This window comes from Oncorhynchus keta, chromosome 8 (assembly GCF_023373465.1).
Source record: "Oncorhynchus keta strain PuntledgeMale-10-30-2019 chromosome 8, Oket_V2, whole genome shotgun sequence".
Classification (NCBI taxonomy): domain Eukaryota; kingdom Metazoa; phylum Chordata; class Actinopteri; order Salmoniformes; family Salmonidae; genus Oncorhynchus; species Oncorhynchus keta.
The window spans coordinates 2,449,554-2,472,901 of record NC_068428.1 but is presented as its reverse complement, the minus strand read 5'-3'; the positions used below and the strand labels follow the sequence as shown (position 1 = coordinate 2,472,901).

Genomic DNA, 23,348 nt, shown 5'->3' with positions numbered 1-23,348 from the left:
TTGTCCTCCAATAATCGGTATCGGCATTGAAAAATCAGAATCGGTCGACCTCTATACACAACAGCTACTACAGCGACTCAAATGACTGAAACACTCAACAAAGAGCTGCAGTTCGTTTCAGAGTGGGTAGAAAGTAATAAGTTTGTCCTAAATATTTCCAAAACTAAAAGCATTGTATTTGGAACAAAACACTCACTAAACCCTAAACCTCAACTAAATCTTGTAATAAATAATGTAGAAATAATGTAGAAATATGTATATAGTTAATTCATGCGTACTGTGTGTGTGTGTGTGTGTGTTGAGATGACTAAACTTCTTGGAGTAACCCTAGATTGTAAACTGTCATGGTTAAAACATAATGATGCAGTAGTAGCTAAGATGAGGAGAAGTCTGTCTATAATAAAGCGATGCTCTGCCTTCTTATCAACACTATCAACAAGGCAGGTCCTACAGGCCCTAGTTTTGTCACACCTTGACTACTGTTCAGTTGTGTGGTCAGGTGCCACAAAAAAGGACTTAGGAAAATTTCAATTGGCCCAGAACAGGGCAGCACGGCTGACCCTTGGATGTACACAGAGAGCTAATATTAATAATATGCATGTCAATCTCTCCTGGCTGAAAGTGGAGGAGAGATTGACTTAATCATTACTTTTATTTATGAGAGGTATTGACATGTTGAATGCACCGAGCTGTCTGTCTTTCTAAACTACTGGCACACAGCTCGGACACCCATGCATACCCCACAAGATATGCCACAAGAGGTCTCTTCACAGTCCCCAAGTCCAGAACAGACTATGGGAGGCACACAGTACTACATAGAGCCATGACTTACATGGAACGCTATTCCACATTAAGTAACTGACACAAGAAGTAAAATTAGATTTAAAAAACAGATAAAAAACACCTTATGGAACAGCGTGGACTGTGAAGCAACACAAACATTGGCACAGACACGCACGCACGCATGCACACACACACACACACACACACACACACACACACACACACACACACACACACACACACACACACACAACTAGACTACTGCAATGCCGTTTCCCCTGCCATAGCCCCTTACATTGGTGCCACAAAATGATGATGTGCAAATTCACAAAAAAAAACGTGTGCTGTTTTTGGATATTGATTAGCAGAAATGACAAAATATGTGTTTTTAGTTTAGATTATTTGTTTGCAATATGTGATCAATAGGCTAAGATCGCTTCATAAACGGTTTATTCCATTGTGGCGTTTGAATAGTGTGAGAAGTTGACAACATATTTGCTAAGAATCACAACATAGGGTACAAAATCTTTTCTAGCTCTTAAAGGGGCAGTAGCCTACATTGTACTTCCAATTTTAAATTGCATAGCATTAGAGACACGCCCCCCTCAGAGAGAGTGACACAGCTGCATGTGAGCTTTTTTACAAAAGGATAGATTTGGAGTTAGATAAACTTGGATTTTTAAGCAAGTACATGTGCAGGATGCTACCCTCCACAGCATGGCCTTCGCTCCAGATCAAAACTTCAAACCTACAACCTAATTTTGACCAAAATTAACTGAAGAGATAACTGCTTCCAAGGTTTTTCTTTTTCCAAGCTATACGGAGGGTGTTCTAGCAAAGAGACCTGAGGACACCATCCAACCTGGAACTGAGTCAGTAGTGTTCGGTCTGATACTATTTTGAAAGCCAAGAAGAAAAAGAAAAAAGGAAAAGAAAGTACATTACGATGATATATTTTATTTTATGAGGACTGAATGCTGAGTTAAGGCTCCCAGGCTTGCAAGGACAGACCAGATACAAATTCAATTAGCACTAAGGTGTGGAGTAAAGGGTATTGAGGCATTTGGGCCAAACAAGTGGCAGGAGTCTTTGAAGCATCCTCTGAAGCCCCCTCCTGCTGTCCTCCATCAGCACCGGCCTGTACCCTACCTGCCCTAAAATCTCTCCTGGTCCCCTACACCAAGTCTGAATTTGTCCTGCTTGGTGACCTAAACTGGGACATGCTTAAACCACCTGACTAAGTCCTAAAGCAATTTCTCAGATTATTACCAATCCCACAAAGTATGACTCCAAACACCCAGAAAATGCTCCTCTCCTCGATGTTAACCTCACAAATAATCCTGATAGGTATCAGTCTGGTGTTTTCTTTAGTGACCTTAGTGATCACTATTTTACAGTCTGTGTTCGTAATGGCTGCTCAGTGAAATTACCTGTCCTGATTTGTCATAGACTCTTGCTAAAAACCTTTAATGAGCAAGCTATCCTTCATGAACTGGCCTCTGAAAAATGGTATAGAATCAGCTTGATCCCTCTCTGTCGAAGACGCTTGGACCTTCTTTTTTGATATTTCAGTGGTATTGTTAACAAACACTCCCCATAAAGAAAATGAGAATTAAAATCAGGTTCAGCCCCTAGACCATGTTCTTGCAGAGTTACTCCACCTCAAGAATTGCATTTGGCGAAAGGCTCAGCAAACGCATACTCAGGCTGACTGGCAATCGTTCAGGCAAATGAAACATACAGTGGGGCAAAAAAGTATTTTGTCAGCCACCAATTGTGCAAGTTCTCCCACTTAAAAAGACGAGAGACCCCTGTAATTTTCATCATAGGTACACTTCAACTATGACAGACAAAATGAGAAGGGAAAAAAATCCATAAAATCACATTGTAGGATTTTTGCTGAATTTATTTGTTGTTGTTATGTTGTGTTGCTACCATGCTGTGTTGTCATGTGTTGCTGCCTTGCTATGTTGTTGTGTTTAGGTCTGTCTTTATGTAGTGTTGCATTGTCTCTCTTGTTGTGATGTGTGTTTCGTCCTATATTTATACTGTATTTATTACTTTATTACTACAGGTTTGTTATGGTAGAACTAGTGTCTTTTCCTATTTTGCTATGACAAGACATGTAAGACTAAATGCATGACAGTATTTGCACTAGAACTGGTCTGGAGAAATGATTGATATAAGTAATTGGATTAGGTCCCTTCCTCTCTGCTACCAAGGTTATGTAACTGGTGGGCTCCTGAGTGGCGCAGCGGTCTAAGGCACTGCATCTCAGTGCTAGAGGCAGCACTACAGACCCTGGTTCAATTCCAGGCTGTATCACAACCGGAAGTGATTGGGAGTCCCATAGGGCGGCGGACAATTGGCCCAGTGTTGCCCAGTTTAAGGTTTGGCCGGTGTAGGCCGTCATTGTAAATAAGAATTTGTTCTTAACTGACTTGCCTAGTTAAATAAAGGTTAAATTAAAAAAATCTATATAAAAAAATGTACATGCAGTTATTATTCTGCTATTTATTCTGTTACCAGTAATATTTACATAGTATCCTCTGATTGCAATTATTATGTCAAATTTTTGTATTTTATTTCACACTCCTTTTTCTCCCCAATTTAGATCTTGTCTCATCGCTGCAACTCCCCAACAGGCTCGAGAGAGAGAGAGAGAGAGAGAGAGAGAGAGAGAGAGAGAGAGAGAGAGAGAGAGAGAGACAAAGGTGGAGTCATGCGTCCTCTGAAACATGACCAGCCTAATCCAGCTCCCTAACACCCGCAGCTTAACCCGGAAGCCAGCCACACACCAATGTGTCGGAATAAACACCGTTCAACTGGCGAGCGGGATCAGCCCGCAACCCAGCTCACCTCAAGGATTCCCATTCTTCTCTGCAGATCCTCTCAAACTCTGTCAGGTTGGATGGGGAGCGTTGCTGCACAGCTATTTTCAGGTCTCTCCAGAGATGTTCTATCGGGACAAAATCCGGACTCTGGCTGGGCCACTTAAGGACATTCAGAGACTTGTCCTGAAGCCACTCCTGCGTTGTCTTGGCTGTGTGTTTAGGGTCATTGTCCTATTGGAAGGTGAACCTTAGCCCCAGTCTGAGGTCCTGAGCACTCTGGAGCAGGTTTTCATCAATGATCTCTCTGTACTTTGCTTTGTTCATCTTTCTCTCGATCCTGACTAGTCTCCCAGTCCCTGCCACTGAAGGTTTCCTCCAGTCGTGACGCTTGGGATTCAGGTCAGAGTGCAATCTTGGTTTCATCAGACCAGAGAATCTTGTTTCTCATGGTCTGAGCATCTTTTGTTGCCTTTATGCAAACTCCAAGCGGGCTGTCATGTGCCTTTTACTGAGGAGTGGGTTCTGTCTGGCCACTCTACCATAAAGGCCTGATTGGTGGAGTGCTGCAGAGATGGCTGTCCTTCTGGAAGGTTCTCCCATCTCCACAGAGGAGCTATCGGGTTCTTGGTCACCTGACCAAGGCCCATCCCCCCTGATTGTTCAGTTGAAGAAACGATGATCAATGGAAACAGGATGCACCTGAGCTCAATTTCGAGTCTCATAGCAAATGGTCTGAATACTTATGTAAATAAGGTATTTCTGTTTTTGTATTTATAAATTAGCAAAAATTCCTAAAAAAAACGTTTTAATTTTGTCATTATTGGGTATTGTGTGTAGATTGATTAGGATTTATTTTTATTTAATCAGTTTTAGAATAAGGCTGTATGTAACAAAATGTGGAAGAAGTCAAGGGGTCTGAATACTTTCCGAAGGCACCGTAGGTATATGGTATATCTAGCTGTCTGACATTCTGATTGAATGGTAAAAACCCACAGTGCATTGAGTGAATGTTGGAAATAGATCTTAGTTATTTTCTAAACATATTAATGGGAATGCAAAGAGGACTTGGACCAAAAACATTGGTGAAGTGAACTGGCAAAAAAGTTGAGTCCTCATTCAAAGGTAAGGACAGTGTGAATACAAAGAGAACTGAGATATATATTTATGTATTTTTTACCCCAGAGTTCACTTTAAAGAGGACTGAGATCGGTTATTTTAAAGAGGACTACAGTTGAAGTCGGAAGTTTACATAAACTAGTTTTAATGACTCCACCCTAAGTGTTTCAACCACTTCACACATTTCTTGTTAACAAACTATAGTTTTGCAAGTATGTTAGTACATCTACTTTGTGCATGACACAAGTCATTTTTCCAACAATTGACTACACAGACAGATTATTTAACTTATAATTCACTGTATCACAATTCCAGTGGGTCAGAAGTTTACATACACTAAGTTGACTACGCCTTTGAACAGCTTGGAAAATTCCAGAAAATTATGTCATGGCTTTAGAAGCTTCTGATAGGCTAATTGACATAATTTGAGTCAATTGGAGGTGCACCTGTGGATGTATTTCAAGGCCTCCCTTTCAACTCAGTGCCTCTTTGCTTGACATCATAGGAAAATCAAAAGAAATGAGCCAAGACCTCAGAATTTTTTTTTTAGACCTCCACAAGTCTGGTTCATCCTTGGGAGCAATTTCCAAATGCCTGAAAGGTACCACGTTCATCTGTACAAACAATAGTGCGCAAGTATAAACACCATGGGACCACAAAGCCGTCATTCCGCTCAGGAAGGAGACACATTCTGTCTCCTATAGATTAACTTTGGTGCGAAAAGGATCTTGTTAAGATGCTGGAGGAAACAGGTACAAATGTATCTATATCCACAGTAAAACGAGTCCTATATCGACATAACCTGAAAGGCCACTCAGGAAGGAAGAAGCCATTGCTCCAAAACCGCCCAAAAAAAAGCCAGACTACAGTTTGCAACTGCACATGGGGACAAAGATCGTACTTTTTGGAGAAATGTCCTCTGGTCTGATGAAACAAAAATAGAACTGTTTGGCCATAATGACCATCATTATGTTTGGAGGAAAAATGGGGAGGCTTGCAAGTCGAAGAACACCATCCCAATCGTGAAGCCCGTTGTGGGGATGCTTTGCTGCAGGAGGGACTGGTGCACTTCACAAAATAGATGGCATCATGAGAGAGGAAAATTATGTGGATATATTGAAGCAACATCTCAAGACATCATTTAGGAAATTAAAACTTGGTCTCAAATGGATCTTCCAAGTGGACCAAAACAACTTTCAAAGTTGTGGCAAAATGGCTTAAGAACAATAAAGTCAAGGTATTGGAGTGGCCATCACAAAGCCTTGACCTCAATCATAAAGAACATTTGTGGGCAGAACTGAAAAAGCTTGTGCGAGCAAGGAGTCCTTACAAACCTTACTCAGTTTTACTAGCTCTGTCAGGAGGAATGGGCCAAAATTCTCCCAACTTATTGTGGGAAGCTTGTGGAAGGCTACCCGAAACTTTTGACCCAAGTTAAACTATTTAAAGGCAATGCTACCAAATACTATTTGAGTGTATGTACACTTCTGACCCACTGGGGATGTGATGAAGGAACTAAAGCTGAAATAAATAATTATTTCTACTATTATTTCACATTCTTAAAATAAAGTCGTGATTGTACCTGACATAAAACAGGGAATATTTACTAGGATTAAATGTCAGGAATTGTGAAATACCGAGTTTGAATGTATTTGGCTAAGGTGTATGTAAACTTCCGACTTCAACTGTACATGTGAAAACAATCTGTGGCTCCCTGGAACAGAGCTACCCACCACACATCACAAAGAAGCAACAGCATGACACTCCAGTCCACAGCGATACTGTCCTCAACAGGCAGGCAGCCACAGAAGGCTACAAGCAGATGACAACAGGCAGCCACAGTGGGCTGCTACAGGCAATGTCAGGCAGACAAGAGGAACTGGAAAGGGGAGTGCTGCCTGTCAGTCGACTTGATGTAATGATCGCCATTACTGCTGCCTGCCGGCTGTGTGTTCTGGACGTTTGTGTCAATTTATCAACGTGAGTGTAACGTGTGTGTGTGTGTGTGTGTGTGTGTGTATTTGTGTGTCCAACTTGATAAACACAGTGTGTTCACTGTCAACTGTGAAATCTAATGGGGGGAAAGGGGAAGCTAAAGACATGGCATTCTGTTTCAGACTATCAGTTGTGAAACAGGGAAAGTCGTTGCAATACAACACTTCTTTGTTTTGACAAGATTACAGTTAATGTAACACTTACAAGTGTTCTCTAGTCAGCTCTCCTCATGTGGTATATTCTGTATGCAACACTGTACACATATCAGCAGATCCTCTCATAGGGCTATGTGTGTGTGTGACTTCCTCCATTGCGCAAAAACAGTTTGCTCTAAAATGGATAGGGCCTACACTATAACAATCCAGTGATTCATACAGCCTCCCCAAAGGCCAGTAGCGTATCTGTGGCATTGACAGACCATGTTCTTATTACCAGCCTGGCTTGGGGCAACAGCACATCTCCAGAGAGCATTCAGGAGCAGATCTGGATGCCAACAGATGCCAGGGATGCCATAGAAGTACCCATCGTGATCTACCGTGCATGACAATAGGCCTAATGCGAACACAAGGTTTCTGTCTCAAACGGCATACTATTCCCTTTATAGTGCACTCATTAGACCAGAGCCATAGCAGTGCCATTTGGGATATATCAAGGAAATCCAATTCCAATGATATGGAAGTGTGAAGGACCCACTGTGTATTAAAGGTGTGGTACTACTATTCAAGTGTGTAAAGGGCTCAAGCCTCAACGTGGGAAGTGTCCACACACTGTTTTCAAAGTGAAACTGCCTCATAGGCAGTAGTAGGCTAACAGATAAGATAGATTCCTCACAACGGGGTAAAGCATTTTTGCATGAGGTCATAGTAGCCTACAGTAATTACATATTTACAAAGGAATGTTCAACTACATTTTCGGTATATATATTTCTAATTAGAATTGGGTCCGAATTAAATAGCCTATAAACTTTTGCGTTTTATGAGCACTTGTTGGACACTTTTGGGGAATAAGAAAGCAGGATAAGAAAAAATTTATTTGACTTCTCAGAGGTCTTTTTCCGTTCCTCTTTTGTTTTCAGAATAAGTTGCATCCGTATCACTTGAAGGGAAACTAAACTAACTAGATGTGGGAAAATTCGGTTACTTTGTGCGTAAAGGCGCACATTTGATTATAAGAAAAACTTTAATAATGTAAAGTCAATTACAGTATATTGCTACTTTTCACACGGCGGTGGCCTGCACCCACCTCTTCCAATGCTGCCACGGCGTTCCGACAATGCGACATCCGAGTGGTGAAGTTGGAAGTTGTAGGCGCTTTGTAGTCCTCATTAGTTTCGGCCACAAATTCCGTTACCGTGATCAACTCCGGCTGAGGCATCTTCGCTCACTTTAAATGTCTATAAAATAAGTTATATCACAATCCTTAATTAAGTTTCACAAAAAAAAAAAAACTGGTGTGCCATAGGATTTGTTCGGTTACTCCAAGTTTGCCATTCCGCTATCCGCGTCGATCCAGTCAAAACTACAGTAGTGAAATGTCTGTTTATTTGTGTGTTATCCTTGTGTCCAAGACAAAAATACAATATTTCATTATTACAGTTTGTCTTAGCCCACGAAACAACCTGTACTGGGCGCATAGTCAATGGAGCGTCAACCTGAGTATAGAAAGGGGAGGGACAAACGAGTGAATTGGCATGTTTGAACGAATTGGAGCATAGATGGATTTCCCTTTGCTCAGTTGGCTTTCCAGGACTCACTAGCAATGACAAACTCAGTGGATAAGATGTCTCAGGTCTACACCATAGGAATGATAACGATTTTTGAAATACTATTTTTTAATTACATGTCAAAATCGTGTACCTCATAAATAGAAATTTAGCCAGGATGTTGCACATGGAGATAATTAATAAAATAAGGGTTAGATATTTGTTTTTATATACAAGTGAGTTTATTCATAAGAGGATGCATTGGAAGTGATTTCTTAATTAGTAATAACAGATTTTTTTTTTAAACAGAAAGACAAACAACTTTTAATAGGGCATTCAGAATAGTTAGATGAAACAAATAAAACCAAATAACATACAACTGTTCCAATCCACTAAGGTACATGATGAAACTGCTTGGAAAATTTAACTTTATGTACATGAGCATGTGTTACTTTCTAATGACTATAGCTGTCACATTGACACTGTCCACCATTTTGCAAACATTTGAAGATGACTGAAAAGTACAGTAATACAGTAGTGTACTGCAACCACTTTAGTACAGTAAGCCCTGGAGGGCCAACCACAACCCTGCTTTAAGCATGAAACAACTGAGAATCTGAGTGAGGATAGACTGTAAACTCAAAACTACATGTATAAAAATAAAGCTTGTGATTTCATGACTTATGTGCACTTTTTACAATCAAGTCATACGAGGAATAGTTGGCATTTTACACGGAAAAATATATTTTTTTAAAATGACAAAAATGGCCTCTTCCCAAAGTGACAATGTCAGAATGTGGAGTCAGAGTCCAAACAGTGAGACAAAAACATCCAATGAGGACAATGTGACAGTGCAGCATACTACCATAACGAAAGACTATCCACTCTGTACCGCATTCTGTGATGCAGAGGCCCCTACAGAAGGAGAAATTAACAGTTGATTTGTTGACCACAACAAAATACACCGCTCAAAAAAATAAAGGGAACACTTAAACAACACAATGTAACTCCAGGTCAATCACACTTCTGTGAAATCAAACTGTCCACTTAGGAAGCAACACTGATTGACAATACATTTCACAACCTGTTGTGCAATTGGAATAGACAACAGGTGGAGGTAGAGATAGGCAATTAGCAAGACACCCCCAGTAAAGGAGTGGTTCTGCAGGTGGTGACCACAGACCACTTCTCAGTTCCTATGCTTCCCAGCTGATGTCTTGGTCACTTTTGAATGCTGGCAGTGCTTTCACTCTAGTGGTAGCATGAGACTGAGTCTACAATCCACACAAGTGGCTCAGGTAGTGAAGCTCATCCAGGATGGAACATCAATGCGAGATGTGGTAAGAAGGTTTGCTGTGTCTGTCAGCGTAGTGTCCAGAGCATGGAGGCGCTACCAGGAGACAGGCCAGTACATCAGGAGACGTGGAGGAGGCCGTAGGAGGGCAACAACCCAGCAGCAGGACCGCTACCTCCGCCTTTGTGCAAGGAGGAGCACTGCCAGAGCCCAGCAAAATGACCTCCAGCAGGCCACAAATGTGCATGTGTCTGCTCAAAAAACCCCCCAGAAACCGTTTGAGGGGTTGTGCTTACAGCCCAACACCGTGCAGGACATTTGGCATTTTCCAGAGAACACCAAGATTGGCAAATTCGCCACTGGCGCCGTGTGCTCTTCATAGATGAAAGCAGGTTCACACTGAGCACATGTGACAGACGTGACAGTCTGGAGACGCCGTGGAGAACGTTCTGCTGCCTGCAACATCCTCCAGCATGACCGGTTTGGCTGTGGGTCAGTCATGGTGTGGGGTGGCATTTCTTTGGGGGGCCGCACAGCCCTCCATGTACTCGCCAGAGGTAGCCTGACTGCCATTAGGTACCGAGATGAGATCCTCAGACCCCTTGTGAGACCATATATTGGTGTGGTTGGCCCTGGGATGCTAAACGGACTGGCCCGCCCGTTCCCAGACCTGAATCCAATTGAGCACATCTGGGACATCATGTCTTGCTCCATCCACCAACGCCACGTTGCACCACAGACTGTCCAGGAGTTGGCAGATGCTTTAGTCCAGGTCTCGGAGGAGATCCCTCAGGAGACCATCCACCACCTCATCAGGAGCATGCCCAGGCGTTGTAGGGAGGTCATACAGTCACGTGGAGGCCACACACACTACTGAGCCTAATTTGGACTTGTTTTAAGGACATTACATCAAAGTTGGATCAGCCTGTAGTGTGGTTTTCCACTTTAATGTTGAGTGTGACTCCAAATCCAGACCTCCATGGGTTGATACATTTGATTTCCATTGATCATTTTTGTGTGATTTTGTTGTCAGCACATTCAAACAACTATGTAAAGAAAAAAGTACTTAATAAGAATATTTCATTCATTCAGATCTAGGATGTGTTATTTTAGTGTTCCCTTTATTTTTTTTGAGCCTTGTATATACTTTCATAACTTTCCTTTTGTGAGAAAACTGACCTCATTTGATACAGTATTCCCCAAGCCTATTTTATAGTAAACAGCTCTCTCTGCTGCTTGCAGTGGGGAACACACTCAATGTTCCAATCCAATCATGGCATAATCCCTTTCTTACAGAGTAGGACATATCAAGGTACTTTACATAGTTGTAATTAAATGTCTGGGGCACCTGATATAGCTTAACAATTGATTAATTTGATTGAGTGATTGAAAAGCACATCTATGCTGTTACCTGTGTGCAGACGCATAGTCTTAATCCGGCTCTCCTCCAGTGATAGAAAGACGGTTGTCTTTCCACTTCCCTGTGTGGCACGTTGAGGCCCGTCCATCTCACAGGTCAGCACTTTGATTGGTCCCCTGCCTCCCTTCAGGTGGATTTGGATGCCATCCTAAAATGTAAACAATTCAAAGTGATTAGTTCAGCCAATCAACAGACTAATTGGTTTAGAATCGTACCGATTCTGCAACTGTTTAGATGGCATCAGTCCATCATGAGTGAATACGTATGCATGTACTGCAACGGAGTTGTGTTCACTGGGCACAAAACGGTCCAAAACAGAGCGGTACTACGCGAACTTGTCCAATAAGGAAAGCAAGTGTTTTGCACAATGGTTTGCTAATGTGTTTCCTAATAAACACAATCAAGGTCTGTAAAAGCTCACACAAACCAGTAGGATTGTCAAACGTTTCCCTGCAGACAGTACTTAGCACCTCTTTACAGTGTCGGCAGCCAATCTCTTTTGTGTTCACACAGCAAAGATCTTGAAGTTGTCAGCCAATCAGCCTTGTTAAAATACTCTGAACCAAAAGGTGGCAGTAGCGTTGTTGCTTTATGGTCTAGTCAATGTTAGCTATAGCTGCGCTAATGTTGCAATTACCTAGATGGCCACAGCTAGCAAGATGACAAAACATGTTAATTCACTCTCCATAATCGCATAAAGCCCATAGATACATTTTAACTAGCTGTTAGCATGATTCGCTAGCTAGCTGTTGTGCTTGCTAAGCAAAGACGCCGCATTTACTCTCGGCAGTGAGCTACAGGCAGCTGCTTCATGGAAACAAATCCATTGTGATTGAATTGTAATGTTACTAGCTACAATGTCCAGATAGCTAGAGTGGTAAAGCATTGTGTTGCATTGTGTTTAACTTATTACCACCCCATTCGTTTGATATTAAGTGTGTTTGACTGACTTGCTCAGTTAGCAAGCTAACATTTGCTAATAAGTGCACATTTGCAAACCAAATAAAAAAAATCCATCTTCAATCACAACACTCTTTTGCTAGACTTGCTCTAAAAAATGTATTATGTAGCTTTTTGTTTTAGTTTGAACAACTCTGATGAAAAGGGTGGATTAGACTGGAAAAAGTGCCATCTTTCTTCCTTTTTCTTGTCACTCCTGTCGGCTCCCCCACGTGGAGGTCCGTGTTCTCTAATTGGCTAAAAGTCGAGTTGTCTGCCACTGCAGAGCATTACAATTCTACAAGTAGAAACGGCAGTTTGGTTGGTACCAGGTCAGTACACAGCAGGTACGTCTTTTGTTCTAGCAAGAGAAGGAAGGCCTCATACTGCGATAAGTACCTATCGGCAGTCTATCCTCACTCAGATTCTCAGTTGTTTCATGCTTAAAGCAGGGTTGTGGTTGGCCCTCCAGGGCTTACTGTACCTCCTTGGGTGTTGGCACCTCCAGCTTGGTCTCTTCCGGGGCCTTGATGGCAACGACCGTCTGTTCCTGGAACACCTTGATAGCACTGATGTCACTGTGGGTCACGTAGGCTAATGTACAGAGGGAGTTAAAGAGTATACACCAGCAGGATACATAACACCCTTGTACTTTAGTAGACACTGAGGTAACTGAACCAATGTTTGGGCACAGTATGGTTCATTCCTGATGATTGTGAACTGAAACGTAGGTTAATTTACAGTTGCACTTTCTCACGTGGATTTCACAATGGTGGAAACTTCCTCCAGCCAAATCCTATGCTTTTCAATCCATGATGGCGAGGGTGCAAGTGCACACTCCTGGAAAAGGTTTGAGAATCGAAACCCATGTAAGAGGTGAAATGTACTGTATGCTTTTCTAAAAGGATATTCTATGTTGTCCAAACTGTCGGTCATGTCAAAGAGCTGCTGGGCACAGGTCTTGATGAGCGCATCTAGACTCTCCTCCACCGTCTTCAGGTTCTGCAGCTCCCGCTGAAGCCTCTGCTTCGGCCCAATAAAACTGGTGACTGGACACAGACCTCTGGGGAGGGAGAGGAGGAAACCACACAGAATACAGATCACCCCCTTGCAACCATGCAAGTTGACCTGGGGGTCGCATATTCACCAGGGAACGCAACAGAAAACATATAACAAAAGTTTTGCAACAGAACATGAAAATAAATCTTTCTTATTGGACAAGTTCAGGTAGTCCATTCCTATTTTAGTCTGTTTTATTCCATTTGGTGCCTAATGAATACAACCCTGCATGAACACATCCTGTCAAAACAGACACATAAACACAGAAGGTGAGAGCACAGACTGGCAAAGAGGCGGTGTGTTGAAGATATACTACTCACATCCACTTGATCTTGTTGGCCGATTGTTTCTGGATGAGCTTGATCCCCTCCAGGCAGTTGGTGATGTCATATACCCTCCGTTTGCGTGTGTGGAGATTCTGTGCTGCGAGGTTGAGGTCCATGATACCATGAGGGGCGCCACTCATCAGCCTTAGGAACTTCTTGGTCAACAGAGCCAGGGATAGATCCTGGCGGACAAATCCCTTACTGGTGTACGGTAACACTGGCTTGGGTTCAGTAGAAGCACCGACTACAGTGGGAAAAAGGTAAACATTGCATCAAAGCCAAAAATATACTTTGATTTGACATTACCTGCATCCTAAATGGCACCCTATTCCCTATATAGTTTATTAAAAGGCCCTGGTGAAAAGTAGTGCACTATATAGGAGATAGGCTGCCATTTGGGATAAAGTCTTTGTCAAAGGCACGGAAGCAACATTATTTTTCAGTAAAGATGATTACCCATACCTTGTCTTGTCTTTGTCTTGGTGCCTTCAACCAGTTCACGGAACCTAGAGTGAAGAGGATAAAACGTTTTTTTTTAAACACTGAAATAGGCCTTGTGTGCACAATGCATGTGTGCATTAAAAACACAAAAGGATGAATGCTTATATTTGCTATTTTTATCCTAAATACAGGCTAGAGTGCTGCAACCTTACCTAGATGCAGATGGTTCTGTCTCGGCCTGACTCTCATCATATTTTTCTTTAACATCGTCATTCTGTAAATAGAATACATATAGACAGGGGTTGGTCAAAGTTAAAACGACTACAATGAATGCAGTAAGAAAGCTGTCAAAATGATGAGCACATCCTTACGTGCATAGCCGAAGCATCATCATCATCATCCACGAATTCCTCTTCGTCAGAAGAGTCCTCGCCCCACGGGCTGATCAGACTCAGTGGCCCGTCGAGGTATGGGGGCATGATAGGAATGGCATCCTCGCTTATTCCGCGTGGTGTTATGTGGTCTGTCAGAAAGTGGTCTTCACATATTCGGTGCTCCTCTGTTGAATCCTCCTTCTCCGTTTCTCGCAGTGCGGCAAGCCACACTTTCACCCGAGCCTGGTCATTAGGAAAATTGAAAAACCTCTTGGAAGGACGATTCGGAAACGCTCCTTTATTATTGTCACTTCGATTAGGACACCCCTGGACCACGCATTTCACCATGGTAAAATGTAATGTGGCTACCACCTACATTCGAACGTTTCGTAGCTAAATAAAAGATAACGTTTGTTTATCTCAAATTCACGTTTCTTGGACAGGAAAAATATATTTTCAGGCCGGAAGTTGGCGTCACGTGATGATGTTCAGCCAACGAGATTCTTAGAAACGCAGAGGATGTCGGGGTTCCTCGTCTAATTCTATGAAGTACGTTGTAGTTTACGATGTTGCTTTGCCTCCACCTTCAGGAGTGGGGTGAATAACAGTGACACTGCGAGGGGACAGCAGCGCAGCATCTTATTTTGCGTTCAGTGTGCGCGGAAGCAGAGCTTCATATTGAGGACCTGCGCTTAATATAACATTTTAGTATGCTATTTATAAAGAAAAAAAGTTACATTTTGGACTACAAGAGAAATGAAATAACGCGAATAAAAAGTAGCCTATTTCAACTGGAAACGGAGAATTAAAGATCCATTTATACTTTTTAGACTTATTAGTGGCACCAACGCCTATTTAGTCCAGCCTATATGGTGCTGACATTGTCACAAACCATTGTCTAAAGCGGAGATGAGCCGAATCCTTCCCCGCCCAAATGATGGTTGATTTGGGAAGTATTTCCGCCTAGAAGGTGCTGTAGAGCAACCGACAGCCAGTAGTGGCCAGCAGCAAACAGCAGCTACAGCGGTGGATGTAGGATCAGAGTCGGGGCGAATCGGGGATCCACTGTCAGAGGGGAAGGGGAGCAGAGGGACTCTCTCAACACTCACTGAATCATGGCTACTGAAACAGTGTCACCGGCATGCACTGGATCCAGTTTGCTGCAACCCATAAGCGAAATCATCAATCTCCCCCTCGACCAGGTAAATATGCAATTTCTTGTTTTTTTTTCCAACAGATGCTATTCAGTTGTATTTCTAGAATTCCGTCGCATGTCCGAAATCGCAGCAAAACCAACATTGTGCAGTTTATTATTTGATTCCCCAATATCAAACAACGAAGATTGGTATTTTTCGCTCAGAAGAAATCATGAATTTGGATTGCTGTGATTCAATTGCGGTTCCACGGGTTGTGTCAACACGTTGATGCCATATTGGCATAAACGCACATCTCGTAATTATTTAATTAAAGGCCCCTTTTAAATGTCACACAAATGTCACGTTTAGTCGACAATGAATCTTCGGCCAACCTTTCAATTAAGTCGCTTATTTGAACAATATGTACCGTAGGTTTCTGTGTAGCAGACTGTCTACAAAAATCCTATATTTGGATTCACATCTGACATTGTCCTCTCACTGTTCAGGCTATAATGGCTGCGTTCACACAGGCATCCCAATACTGATCTTTTTCCCACCAATTAGTCTTTTGACCAGTTCCATCAGATCTTTTCACTTAAGGTATTTTTCAGAACTAATCTGATTGGCCAAAAGTCAAATTTAGGAGGAGGGGCAGAATTTGGCTGCCTGTCTAAACTCAATGTAGCCAGTTTTATTTTATGCACAAAATAAATAAATGACACATTTTCATTAGCCTAATCAGTGCTGTAGAATAGGCCTATGTGTATTGCTGCCAGTGCCAAATGAATCTATTTATCATACCTTCAGTTATTACCGAAATTAGGGAATGTATTCATTGCAATGGTTTTCACATAGCCTAAACCTATGACTACCTATATGTAAATGAAATAGTCTCCCTTGTCATTAGACTACAGTGAACACTCAGATAACAGAGTAAATTCTATTAACCTGGGCCGCAGTGCACTGGTCTATGGCCCGTGACATGAATGGACAAAAGTGGTGAGGAAGGAGCGCCCTTTTCAAGTCGAACCGTAATCCGTGCCGCTCGGTCATGTTGTCAACAAGGCAGCATGGTGCATCGTCAAGAAACATGCATCACTTTCCATCAAATAAATTGTATACTTTTCAAACTAGTTTTAATTGGGAATGCAGATAAATAATTGTTATCAAGAGAAATGGCCTTTTCACGTGAACACAGAATCCTATTCCACGTGCTTAATCTAGCCTAGGCTACGTCACTTTTGTTTTGAGCGGACATCGCCTCAGGCTTTGAACGGGGCACCGGGCTCACACCGGGAGGCCCGGTTCCAAAACGAATTCAATCACTTTTTACCCGGTACAAACCTCTTCCACCGGGGTAACCATGTCCAGATCATCAAATCCCCTCATAGCCTACTCAGACCACAACAGCTTGTGCAGAGCAAGTTTTAAATTTGCACCTACGTTTACGATCTACACAATATTTGCATCTGAAAAAAGATCAGTGGAAAAATCCTTCTGGTCCTTCTGTGGCTCAGTTGGTAGAGCATGGCGCTTGTAACACCAGGGTAGTGGGTTCGATTCCCGGGATCACCCATACGTAGAATGTATGCACACATGACTGTAAGTCGCTTTGGATAAAAGCGTCAGCTAAATGGCATATATTATTATTATTATTATTATTATATATATTATAAAATCTCTCAGAATATGCCACACGTCTCTTTCACATTCATAACCAACCAAGTTTGAAGCCATGCTCATTTATGGCATGTGGCTCATCCATATAGCCAATGTATGAATCCCCAGCTACAACCTTTCTATTGAATTTTTATTTAACCTTTCTTTAACTAGGCAAGTCAGTTGAGAACAAATTCTTATTTACAATGACTGCCTACCCCGGCCAAACCCGGACAACGCTGGGCCAATTGTGCGACTTGGGACTCCCAATTACGGCCGGATGTGATACAGCCTGGATTTGAACCAGGCACTGTAGTGACGGCTCTTGCACTGAGATGCCGTGCTTTAGACCGCTGTGCCACTCGGGAGCCCTAAACCTTGAGTTATGTGCTGTAATGAACTAGGTAAAGGATGGTAAGAGGGAGCCTCTCTCACTAAGGTCACATCACGATTGAGTCCCAAATGGCACCCTATTCCCTATGTAGTGCACTACTTTTGACCAGAGCCCTATAGGCCCTGTTACGGAATAGGGTGCCATTTGGGACACAAAACACATCTCTGGGATTGGAATCCTGCCGGTTATTGGCCAAGCATCAGCTGTTCCCTCTGATTGCCTCTTTGTCATAAATCTGTGAGAATGAAGAAATGTTCTCCCCACTCCTCGCCTACTTGCCACTTTAAAACCTGTCTGTCACTTAAAAGATCTAGGTGGTTATAGTGTATTGCCTAGTACTGCCTGGCCTCTTTGTTTATAATCAACACACCTTGTTCCTTTTTTCACACCTTATGAGCCCTGGTCAAAAGTAATGCCTTATAAAGGGAATTAGGTACCAGTTGGGCACAATTCAAGAAGATGTACTGTTGTACTTCTGCTTTCTACAAGAGACACTGTAGTTGCCAGTAAATGCTCCTATAGTATTTATGAAGGAAACGCGAACACAACAGTGGGTCATCTGAACAACTCCTTCATGTGGAGAGGTATGCGGTGTGCTTGTTTGGTGACTTCATGGAGTCTATTCTAATGAGTACTCACTGAGTATGTCCATTGATCTCTGTGGTACAGCTTTGGCTCTACATATTGATGGCCTACCTTACAAACAGTAGCTTCATACTCACTCAGAGGTGTGGCATTATATCGAATGATCTTTCTATAACGCTTATCTTTGGCCTCTTTGTACCTAAAAACCAACTGTGACAGCATCTGTCTTCCAGAATACCATCAATTTATAAAAGTATAGCTGCTGATCAACATTATTTAATGGTCTCTTTCCCTTCTCTCTCCAATGGTAGATTTTTCAGTTGTCTCTGATGACAGAAGTTGTTACTAATCTATTAAGTGATCTTGTTCTCTAGGCAGGCAGTAAAATGAGCCCTGGGTCTACTACGGATCCTGTAACATTACTCACTCTTCCGTAGACACTGGTCTGTAGTTACAGCCTACAGATATGTGGCTTACCACTGCCTACGGAATGCAAAGATGCCATCTACGGCCTATAGGCCCTAGACTGAGGTCTGTTGACTGTGTGGACTGGGTCATTTCACCATTCCTCAATGTTTAGAGAGCTCCCTCTGACTATTGGACTTTTGTCATCAGAAAGTGATTTTCCTGTACTGTATTGGCTGTAGATGTTTGCTGTTAGAAGATTACTTCATTGTCAATGTACTACATTCTCCCCAGTAGCCAACACTGATACAGTACATACAACATATTACTATCAGGGTAGGTAGTGAGTGAGTTTGCCAACTGTTGTCTTGTAGTAGGCCTTGTAGATGGATAGGGATTATTACTCCTTTAGCCCTGGCCAAACCCTCCCCTAACCCGGACGGCGCTGGGCCAATTGTGCACCGCCCTATCACCGCCAGTGATATCCTAGTTATTTGGCCTAGAACAGAGATTGTAGAGACCCAAATTATTTTTTTCTTCCTGTCACCTTGAAAATAACAAGTGTATCATATATCCATATTGTGACTAAAATTCTCTCACTCTCTGAATTCAAGATGATAGTTACCTCAGCCACGCTCAAGGTACTAAACGATATCATAAACGCCATCGATAAAAGACGATAAAAGACAGTACTGTGCAGCCATCTTCATCGACCTGGCCAAGGCTTTCGACTCTGTCAATCACCATATTCTTATTGGGAGACTCAGTAGCCCCGGTTTTTCTAATGACTGCCTTGCCTGGTTCACCAACTACGTTGCAGACAGAGTTCAGTGTGTCAAATCGGAGGACATGTTGTCCGGTCCTCTGGCAGTCTCTATGGGGGTGCCACAGGGTTCAATTCTCTGGCTGACTCTTTTCTCTGTATATATCAATGATGTTGCTCTTGCTGCGGGCGATTCCCTGATCCACCTCTACGCAGACGACACCATTCTGTATACTTCCGGCCCTTCCTTGGACACTGTGCTATCTAACCTCCAAATGAGCTTCAACGTCATACAACACTCCTTCCGTGGCCTCCAACTGCTCTTAAACGCTAGTAAAACCAAATGCATGCTTTTCAACCATTCGCTGCCTGCACCCGCACGCCCGACTAGCATCACCACCCTGGATGGTTCCGACCTAGAATATGTGGACATCTATAAGTACCTAGGTGTCTGGCTAGACTGTAAACTCTCCTTCCAGACTCATATCAAACATCTCCAATCTAAAATCAAATCTAGAGTCGGCTTTCTATTCCTCAACAAAGCCTCCTTCACGCACGCCACCAAACTTACCCTAGTAAAACTGAATATCCTACCAATCCTCGACTTCGGCGATGTCATCTAAAAAATAGCTTCCAATACTCTACTCAGCAAACTGGATGCAGTTTATCACAGTGCCATCCGTTTTGTTACTAAAGCACCTTATACCACCCACCACTGCGACCTGTATCCTCTAGTCGGCTGGCCCTCGCTACATATTCGTCGCCAGACCCACTGGCTCCAGGTCATCTACAAGTCCATGCTAGGTAAAGCTCCGCCTTATCTCAGTTCACTGGTCACGATGGCAACACCCACCCATAGCACGCGCTCCAGCAGGTGTATCTCACTGATCATCCCTAAAGCCAACACCTAATTTGGCCGCCTTTCGTTCCAGTTCTCTGCTGCCTGTGACTGGAACGAATTGCAAAAATCGCTGAAGTTGGAGACTTTTATCTCCCTCACCAACTTCAAACATCTGCTATCTGAGCAGCTAACCGATCGCTGCAGCTGTACATAGTCTATCGGTAAATAGCCCACCCAATTTACCTACCTCATCCCCATACTGTTTATATTTATTTACTTTTCTGCTCTTTTGCACACCAGTATCTCTACCTGTACATGACCATCTGATCATTTATCACTCCAGTGTTAATCTGCAAAATTGTAATTATTCGCCTACCTCCTCATGCCTTTTGCACACAATGTATATAGACTCTCTTTTTTTTCTCCTGTGTTATTGACTTGTTAATTGTTTACTCCATGTGTAACTCTGTGTTGTCTGTTCACACTGCTATGCTTTATCTTGGCCAGGTCGCAGTTGTAAATGAGAACTAGTTCTCAACTAGCCTACCTGGTTAAATAAAGGTGAAATAAATCAAATGTGAAAAACTGAGAAATCCACAGCAATGTAAGAGTAATTGAGTCAGTCATAGGGGCTGCGGTACAATCCATCAGAGACGGTGGCAGACTAACATTTCTTATGTTTCCCTAGTTACAGTATGGTGTTTTAATGACACGCTCAAGTGATGTTACTGTGGAAACAACTTGCTATAAGCTAGAAACCAAAAAAGGAGCGGCTCCAGGGATCTGCCTGGAGTCTAGAGCTGGTCTAAGCCAGCTTTACTTCAGACTTCTCCTATGAAAAGAGACAGGCTGTGTCCCAAATGGCACCCTATTCCCTTTATAGTGCACTACTTTTGACCAGAGCTCTATTGCCACTTAATAGCATGCCATTTGGAACACGATCACAGTTTGGTTTCTGCTTGGCCATACCCAGCAACACGGTCATAGTAAGCTGATTTAGTGTTAGGGATTTGTCCAGGGGGAAAAGGGTATCTGCAGCTATAAGTTATAGGCTTCCTAGCTCTTACTGCAAACTCTGGCCCAGGGCAGAAGACTTCTGTAATATCGAAGGGGTAATAACACTTGGGCATTCCAGAAGACACGGTCAGAGTCCCAAAATGGCAGTCTATTCCCTATTTACTAGTGTACTACTTTTGACCAGGACCCTACATAGGGAATAGGGTGCCATTTGGGACGCAGTCATGCTCTGCTCATGACTCTGATATGAGTCTCTGAGACTCCCAAATACTCTACCAGAGTTCACTTTTTTTCATTGTGGTCTAAAAGGCTAAACTGAATCTAGATCAGCACTCTAAGATGCTTCCAGAGCTGTGGGTTAATGGTTCTGAAGTTTCAATGGAAGTGTCTTCCCTATGGCCAAGTTGCATTTACATCCTTGACTGTGGTGGTATAGAAGCAAACTTGGTTACCAGTACTTTCACACATGCAGCGCAATTGACACATCCTGAGTGTGAGATGCGTCACAAGCACTGCTGTCGACCTACTGCAGTGAATATTTTAGCAAGCGGAGGAGCTCAAGCTTATTGCATTAGGTGTGTGTGTGTGTGTGTGTGTGTGTGTGTGTGTGTGTGTGTGTGTGTGTGTGTGTGTGTGTGTGTGTGTGTGTGTGTGTGTGTGTGTGTGTGTGTGTGTGTGTGTGTGTGTGTGTGTGTGTGTGTGTGTGTGTGTGTGTGTGTGTGTGTGTGTGTGTGTGTGTGTGTGTGTGTGTGTGTGTGTGTGTGTGTGTGCGCGCATGAGAGAATCTTTTGTGCCAAGCCATAAATGGTGATGTTCCCCATCCAAAAGGTTTTTGCCTGAGTTTGCTGTCCAACACCCTGGTAGCGCAGTGAGAAGGAATGTGCTCCGGGAGTAGAGGAAGGCTATCTGGCACAGTGGCTGAAACCCAAATGACAACCTATTCCCTGCATAGTGCACTACTTTTGACCAGAGCCTTATTCCCTATGGGCCGTGGTCAAAAGTAGTTCCCTAAATAAAGAAGAGGGTGCAGTCCATGTGTGACCTTTACATAACCACGGGAATGTAACCAACTCAAGTCAGAACATGGAGCTAATAATGCTGACTGCTCATTTGAATAAATCCACTCAACTCCGATTCCCGTCTCATAAAACCGAGAGGGATTCATGTCATAGACCTATGAGTTTGTTGAGTGAATACCCCAGTTGGCTAATTTGTTCCTTATGTTGGCTGAGGTTACGTGACCATGGGACTGGGTTTTCCTATCTCTTCAGGGCTAGGAGCAGATTGGATCAAATGGAACCCTATTCCCTCTTTACTCTACTTTTGACCAGGGCCCAAATGAGAGCCTTTTTGATATTTTAAGTAGAAATGTTTTTAAAAGCCTGTTATATTCAATGAAGTGCCCTTTTTAATATAGGAAACATGGAGAATTCAATAAATCAGATGTGTTTTAAATATGAAAATAAAGACTTTTGGCATTTCACTCCATCCACCCTCTGTGACTTCCAGGAATATTTTAACCCACTTAACCTCCAAGATTTCTCGAAGTTCACCATCATTGTGAATTCCTAGATATTTTGTTGCTTTGACAGTCATTTCTGAAGATTATTTATTTAATGTGATTCATTTTAATGGAAAAAAACCCTGTCCCTCATTTTAAGGTCAACCCTGTTACGTGAACTGAACTCTCTGAAGCTTGTTTCAACAATTTCATTTCATGACACTCAATTGCCCCTCCCTGTGGTACACAACAAGCTTCCATTTCCTCAGTCGCAAGGGAATTTATGGCTGATTTTAAGATGAAACCGTCAACCCTGTTACGGTCAACCCTTTTACTTTATTTGGCACTTACTATAGTCATTTTTGAGATGGGAAAACATGTTTTTTATTGCGTTGACAGAATGTTCAAATGAGGTGAAATCAAATGTTATTTTCCACCAAGTTACACATATCAAAGACACCGAATTGGTGGAATGACCAAGTGCACTAGGGAATAAGGTTCAATTGGGGACGGAACCAGGGATCTGCACGGCCATGGACGTAGGCCTGTGGAAAAGGGTTGGGCGGTATCCATATTTCCATATCTTCAAATAAAAATAGACCCCAAAACATCAGTTAGCAGAATGCTAACAAAATGCTAACAGGTGATAAGGAATTCCCACAGCGGATGCTAGGTAAATGCTAATTAGCGCTTGCAAACATTAACTACAACACAGCTCATAAAGTTATGCAAGTATTTCAAAACATAGCTTGCAGCATGGATAA

The 23,348-nt window shown here is 42.6% G+C and overlaps 3 protein-coding genes across 6 annotated transcripts in view; 1 reads left to right on the top strand and 2 right to left on the bottom strand.

Annotated features, from left to right (window-relative positions):
- LOC118386671 (arf-GAP with SH3 domain, ANK repeat and PH domain-containing protein 2) overlaps positions 1-8,584 on the bottom strand; it is a 48,758-nt gene extending 40,174 nt beyond the window's left edge. For 2 of the 3 annotated variants that reach the window (XM_035774398.2, XM_035774399.2), the window contains exon 1: positions 7,971-8,584. In XM_035774398.2, coding sequence (XP_035630291.1) covers positions 7,971-8,102 — 132 coding nt within the window. In that variant the 5' untranslated portion in view covers positions 8,103-8,584. Of the gene's footprint in view, positions 1-7,929 lie in introns of all 3 variants that reach the window. The other variant, XM_052523357.1, reaches the window with a different exon arrangement.
- A 139-nt stretch (positions 8,585-8,723) lies between these two features.
- On the bottom strand, positions 8,724-14,782 carry e2f6 (E2F transcription factor 6). The gene is made up of 8 exons (XM_035774400.2): positions 14,281-14,782; positions 14,122-14,183; positions 13,931-13,974; positions 13,463-13,712; positions 12,994-13,146; positions 12,568-12,682; positions 11,136-11,292; positions 8,724-9,345 (listed from the first exon to the last, which is right to left on the bottom strand). Exons 1-8 carry the CDS (start codon positions 14,629-14,631, stop codon positions 9,308-9,310), a joined length of 1,170 nt encoding a protein of 389 aa, XP_035630293.1. The 5' UTR covers positions 14,632-14,782; the 3' UTR covers positions 8,724-9,307.
- Positions 14,783-14,908: 126 nt separating this feature from the next.
- mboat2b (membrane bound O-acyltransferase domain containing 2b) overlaps positions 14,909-23,348 on the top strand; it is a 63,653-nt gene continuing 55,213 nt past the window's right edge. For both annotated transcript variants that reach the window (XM_052523358.1, XM_052523359.1), the window contains exon 1: positions 14,909-15,485. In XM_052523358.1, coding sequence (XP_052379318.1) covers positions 15,399-15,485 — 87 coding nt within the window. In that variant the 5' untranslated portion in view covers positions 14,909-15,398. The remainder of the gene's footprint in view (positions 15,486-23,348) is intronic.